This window comes from Bos indicus x Bos taurus, chromosome 6 (genome assembly GCF_003369695.1).
Source record: "Bos indicus x Bos taurus breed Angus x Brahman F1 hybrid chromosome 6, Bos_hybrid_MaternalHap_v2.0, whole genome shotgun sequence".
Classification (NCBI taxonomy): Eukaryota; Metazoa; Chordata; class Mammalia; order Artiodactyla; family Bovidae; genus Bos; species Bos indicus x Bos taurus.
In genome coordinates this window covers 71171445-71178094 of record NC_040081.1, presented here as the reverse complement: position 1 = coordinate 71178094, position 6650 = coordinate 71171445, and the positions used below count along the sequence as shown (strand labels likewise).

Genomic DNA, 6650 nt, shown 5'->3' with positions numbered 1-6650 from the left:
AGCTCTCCCACATTGCAGGCGGATTCTTTACCAGCTGAGCCACAAGGGAAGCCTGATATCCTTGGGTGGATTGTTTAATATCTCTAAGTTCATCAAATGAGAATCATAATAAAGTACTTTCACATCCCCGAGATGCCATGAATATTAAATACATAGCATGGGAAGGTGCCTGATACAAAGATGTTCCTTAAGAAATGTTATTGTATTTCCTTTTCTACCCTTCCCTCAGAGTTCCTTTCAAAAGGAGGTCAAATAAGATCCCTCTTCCTTGTTTCTGGAAGAGGAAATTAAAACCACATCAGCTAGTGTGCTGGAGAAGGCTGATTCATGGATATTTCCCCCTAGGAAGGAAACTGTGGAGAGGGATAGTAGAAGTCAGGTCACTCTGGAAATCAGACTGCAACTGCTAGGAAGTGACAGCAGGAGAAATGCACAGAAAGGGAGGTATTACCTTAAGGCTTGCAATTCCACGGGAGAGTCAGAGACCTTCCAGAACTGTTAGAAAGGTCCATGTGGTCAAGCCTCAGCAGTCCTTTTGTTTTTTTTTTTAACTGTCTTTAACAGACAACTGCTATCCCCTAAAAGATCTCAGACCTGATAGGAATTTGGGGAACACCATCCCTGGTGCCTTAGAGGGTAAAGAATCTGCTGGCAATGTGGGAGACCTGGGTTCGATCCTTGGGTTGGCAAGATCCCCTGGAGGAGGCATGGCAACCCACTCCAGTATTCTTGCCTGGAGAATCCCCATGGACAGAGGAGCCTGGCGAGCTACAGTCCATGGGGTGGCAAAGAGTCGTGATTGAACGACTAAGCACAGCACCACCTTCCCTGGTGGCTCAGTTGGTAAACAATCTGTCTGCAGTGCAGGAGGCCCAGTTTCGATCCCTGAGTTGGGAAGATCCCCTGGAGAAGGAAATGGCAGCCCACTCCAGTATTCTTGTCTGGAAAATTCCATGGACAGAGGAGACTGGTGGGCTGCAGTCCATGAGGTCACAAAGAGTCGGGCGACTAACTATCCACCATGAGCCAGTACTGCTCTAAGATTCCCTGGGCGTGTACCAGGAGCTGGGGATGAACAGGGCAACAGAACAGAGGTGCTTGCACCGAGGTGGCTTCTGGAGCTCTGGACAAGAGGTGCCGCACAGTCGGGTGGGGCAGAGAAGGCTTTCCGGGGAGGGTGCAGAGGGGTCGTCTCTGGCAGAGCATCACCACCATCAAGTTTAAAAGCCGGGATACCAGCCTCTTCTGGCCGCCTGGTTTGCATTCCCCTCCGGCTCCCCTTCAGTGCTTCCAAAGAAAGGAACGGACATGCTTCGTTTTAATTCCATGATCCTCCATTCCAGAGACCCTAGGGCGAGGAGGGTGAAAGATGCGTGGTACCTTGAGTCAGAAACTCGTGCATGGGGTGCGGGGTGGGGCGGGTTGGGAGTGACGCGAGAAGGCCGGGGGCGGGAGGTGACGCGCGCGCGGGGACCTAGCCGCCTCGGCTCACGTGTCCGCGAGATTTAAAAGTTGGCAGCGCGTGGGGCGGTCGGTCTGGACGCGGAGCCGGGAGAACAGCGAGCCGGGGACGCAGAAGCTCGACTGGAGCACTGCTCGGAGTGCGCGGCAGGTGCAGCGCAGGGTCCCGGGATGCTGCGAGCCGCGAGCCGTCGCCCCGAGCCGCCCGCGGGACATGTGGCCGCTGGGTCCCCGCTCCTGCTGCTGCTACTGCTGTCCTGCTGCGCGGACGCCTGCGGAGGTAAGAGGACCCCGCGCCCCCTGGGACACCCGCGCCGCGTCCAGTCCAGTGCCTCTTCTCCCCGCTCCATTCCTCGATCTCTTATCTCCTTTTCTCGTCTTTACTCTTGGCCGGTGGGATTTGCCACCCCCTCGCGCCGCGGCGCTCGTGTCGCCACCCCAGGGCAGCCAGGGCGCACGTGTCTGTGGCCCGGCTCGAGCCTGGACCTGAGCCTGGGGGAAACTCCCAAGCCGGGCAGCCCCCTCAGACTCGGGATGTCCAGCCCGCAGGATTTATGGGTAACGGGAGTTAAAATAGTGAAAATTAAAATGCTTTTCCTTTGATTACAATTACTGGAGGGTTGACAATAAAGCAAAACTAGAGTGGGTGTGATACTTCCCCTGCTAATGCGAGGTCAACTTGGAAAGTGCTGTTTTCTTGGTGAGTGAGCTCCGGTGGTGAGTTACTGTTCAGGTAACCCCGAGCAGTAACAGGCCCCTTTCTAGCAGTATGGAAAGGGAGAGCGTGGGCTCTGTGCCTCATAGGTCATTCCGCACCGGATCAGGAATACAGAGTTGGAGAAGCAAGTGTGCAAGCCCGCCTTTCCGTCACTGCTGCAGCTAAAGCCACTGAAGGCAGCTACGATTTGATAGTAACAAGGACTTCTGTGCCTCGCTTAGAGGAAGTGAAAGTGTTAGTTGCTCGGTCGTGTCCGACTCTTTGAGACCCCACGGACCGTAGCCCGCCAGGCTCCTCTGTCCTTGGGATTCTCTAGGCAAGAATACTGGAGTGGGTTGCCACTTTCTCCTCCAGGGGATCTTCCCGACCCAGGGATTGAACCTGGGTCTCCTGCATTGGCAGGCAGAATTCTTCACCATCTGAACCACCAGCGAAGCCGTGGCTTAGAGATAAAACGGGGGGAAAGCAAAAGCAAGGTCTGGAAGGGGTGTCCAAAGCTTCGGACTTGGGATAGAGTGGATATAACCAGTTCCAGTGGAAAAGATCACTTCCCTGCTCCCTTAAGGTTACCTTTCCAAGTAGCCTGAGGGGACCATCCCTCATCTGCCAGCTTTGAGCCAGGGCCCTCCTGGGCCAGCGATAGCCCTACTAAGATCTTGAATTTTCTAGATCCGCAGCGGGTCCCCTTAGTTTCCCTCTACTCTCCTCTCAGTGGTGTAAGGGAGGGCTGTTTCATCATTGTCGGTAATGTTAGGACTTGAAGCCAGTAGTGTGGGAACCTTCCCTAACCTGTAGCCCAGCCCCCTATTAGAGATGGGGGAGCTGACACATCATTCTTTTCCTAATGGAGCTATTTTTATTGCTGTCCTCTCATTGTTTTTCCCCTTTCCTTGGGGCATTTGAGATTCAGAGAGGTGGGGACTTGTCGGCTTGAAAAGCAGGGTAATTTGGTTGTGAAATGTAAGCAGTAGAAGCTAGGAGACCTAAACCTTCTCCATCGCATATTCAGCAGTGATACAGCATGCCTTTTGCAAAGTCATGTTAATCTTTTTCCGTTTTAAATTTGTTATTGGTAAAATTAGGATGGTCACTTTTATCTACCTTATTCAGAAAGCAGATAATCATAGTTTAATTTTTTTCTCTGTGAAGCAAATATACTTTCCATGCATGTTAAGTACTATATGCTTGCAGTGAATTTTGCATCAGTGAGAGAGAACTTCTTTTAGCACAGGGATACAGGGGAATTTTCAGGCTCCTGGTGATTGGGCAGAAACTATAGGAAGCAGCAGCCATTTTCTAAAAACAGCAAGTCTTGGGTGTTATTTCCACAAGAGGGTATCTGCTGGTTGACCAATCATCTCGTAAATATCCCCACTGTTTCTTAAGTTAAGGGATGAGATACCTCCTTCCCTACACAGAAATCCCCCTAGACTACCCTTTTGGGTCTTCTTTCCCCTTCAGACCTGCTGTTAATACTAAAATATTAATTTTATCTCTCTAAAAATGTGATGAGAAGGGAAGAGGGTGAATTTACCCTCGTCTGATCTGCCATGGTGATCTGCTATATTCCTGAGCCCTGACAATAGCACTGGAGGGGAAGCTTGACATACATAAGCCAAGCTGGGAGATAATCCACGAAGGTTAATCATTATGCAAGGTGCAAGTGGATGTATCAAAAAACAACAAAGCAAATGCCACAAAGCCAGAGGGGGGAGAATCATGTCAATAGTGTAGCATCCTCGGCAAAAATGAGTTAGCAGAGATGCAAATGGCAATAAAAAGGTAAAGGGCCAGCCACAGAGTTGGTGGCTGGAAATAGTTTACCGTTCAAAGAACATTAAAATGAAGACAGAAATTTCCTAAAAGAGAGGTACCTTTGGATATCTGCAACAAACTATCATTTTTTTTAATTTTTATTTTATTTTTAAACTTTACAATATTTATTGGTTCTGCCATGTATAGAAATGAATCCGCCACAGGCATACACGTGTTCCCCATCCTGAACCCTCCTCCCTCCTCCCTCCCCATACCATCCCTCTGGGTCATCCCAGTGCACCAGCCCCAAGCATCCAGTATCATGCATCGAACCTGGACTGGCGACTCGTCTCATATATGATATTATACATATTTCAATACCATTCTCCCAAATCATCTCACCCTCTCCCTCTCCCACAGAGTCCAAAAGACTGTTCTATACATCAGTGTCTCTTTTGCTGTCTCGTATACAGGGTTATTGTTACCATCTTTCTAAATTCCATGTATATGCGTTAGTATACTGTATTGGTGTTTTTCTTTCTGGCTTACTTCATTCTGTATAATAGGCTCCAGTTTCATCCACCTCATTAGAACTGATTCAAATGTATTCTTTTTAATGGCTGAGTAATACTCCATTGTGTATATGTACCACTGCTTTCTTATCCATTCATCTGCTGATGGACATCTAGGTTGCTTCCATGTCCTGGCTATTATAAACAGTGCTGCGATGAACATTGGGGTACATGTGTCTCTTTCCCTTCTGGTTTCCTCAGTGTGTATGCCCAGCAGTGGGATTGCTGGATCATAAGGCAGTTCTATTTCCAGTTTTTTAAGGAATCTCCACACTGTTCTCCATAGTGGCTGTACTAGTTTGCATTCCCACCAATAGTGTAAGAGGGTTCCCTTTTCTCCACACCCTCTCCAGCATTTATTGCTTGTAGACTTTTGGATCGCAGCCATTCTGACTGGCGTGAAATGGTACCTCATAGTGGTTTTGATTTGCATTTCTCTGATAATGAGTGATGTTGAGCATCTTTTCATGTGTTTGTTAGCCATCTGTATGTCTTCTTTGGAGAAATGTCTATTTAGTTCTTTGGCCCATTTTTTGATTGGGTCATTTATTTTTCTGGAATTGAGCTGTAGGAGTTGCTTGTATATTTTTGAGATTAGTTGTTTGTCAGTTGCTTCATTTGCTATTATTTTCTCCCATTCTGAAGGCTGTCTTTTCACCTTGCTTATAGTTTCCTTTGTTGTACAGAAGCTTTTAAGTTTAATTAGGTCCCATTTGTTTATTTTTGCTTTTATTTCCAATATTCTGGGAGGTGGGTCATAGAGGATCCTGCTGTGATGTATGTCGGAGAGTGTTTTGCCTATGTTCTCCTCTAGGAGTTTTATAGTTTCTGGTCTTACGTTGAGATCTTTAATCCATTTTGAGTTTATTTTTGTGTATGGTGTTAGAAAGTGCTCTAGTTTCATTCTTTTACAAGTGGTTGACCAGTTTTCCCAGCACCACTTGTTAAAGAGATTGTCTTTAATCCATTGTATATTCTTGCCTCCTTTGTCAAAGATAAGGTGTCCATATGTGCGTGGATTTATCTCTGGGCTTTCTATTTTGTTCCATTGACCTATATTTCTGTCTTTGTGCCAGTACCATACTGTCTTGGTGACTGTGGCTTTGTAGTAGAGCCTGAAGTCAGGCAGGTTGATTCCTCCAGTTCCATTCTTCTTTCTCAAGATAGCTTTGGCTATTCGAGGTTTTTTGTATTTCCATACAAATTGTGAAATTATTTGTTCTGCAACAAACTATCTTTTGACACGGCCTCTGACAAGAAGTGATGAAGTGCCCAAGACTGAATTAAGAAGTGTGTTTTCCTACTCATGAAATAGTTCTTGAAATTCAGTCAGCAGTAATGATTTATGACTTCCAAATCCTACACTAGCTAAGTACTAGCAATGAGAAAAGAAAATGCACACTACTTTTAGAATAGCAGGATCTGCTTTTCTTTCTCTTACACATGGTGTATTTACAGATGCACAAGCTGTTGATCCATATTATTTGCATTAGTTACATTGTTCAGTACAAAACTAAAGATTTCCCTTTATGAGATAGTGTTAAGTATAAATATCTTGAAACTGATCAAAAATAGTGCAGTTGTTAACACAACAGTGTAAATCAGCTGTGTGTGTGCCTGTGCACTTAGTTGTGTCCAACTCTTGGTGACCCCATGGACCCCATGGACCCCACGGACCCCATGGACTGTAGCCCACCAGGCTCCTGTCTATGGAGTTTTCCAGGCAGGAAAACTGGAGTGGATTGCCATTTCCTACTCCAGGGGATCTTTTGGACCCAGGGATCAAACTCAACATTGGCAGGCAGATTCTTTACCACTGTGCCACCTGGGAAGCTCTACTCTTAATAAAAGCCCTACTTTTAATAAAAATTAAAAGAAAAAAAAAATCCATTGCCGTTTTTAGAATATAGAAGAGAGTGGCACTGTCCTGACAGTATTTGGGAAGGTCTCTAGCACTAGTTTGCTAGTGTAAAGCCCACATCCTGGGTATGTTGAGAGGAAAAGCACAACTTTAGTTAACAAATAGACAAAGGGGACATTTTTTCCTCTTATGTTTGGATTCAGTCATAGGATATTAATGCTTTTCTACAAATTATAGGTAAACATTTAAAAATTCTGGTTTCTCTAACCTTTCTACCCTGAGA

The 6650-nt window shown here is 46.3% G+C and overlaps 1 protein-coding gene across 2 annotated transcripts in view; it reads left to right on the top strand.

Annotated features, from left to right (window-relative positions):
• The first annotated feature begins 1535 nt into the window (after window positions 1–1535).
• NMU (neuromedin U) overlaps window positions 1536–6650 on the top strand; it is a 33499-nt gene continuing 28384 nt past the window's right edge. For both annotated transcript variants that reach the window (XM_027544537.1, XM_027544536.1), the window contains exon 1: window positions 1536–1741. In XM_027544537.1, coding sequence (XP_027400338.1) covers window positions 1633–1741 — 109 coding nt within the window. In that variant the 5' untranslated portion in view covers window positions 1536–1632. The remainder of the gene's footprint in view (window positions 1742–6650) is intronic.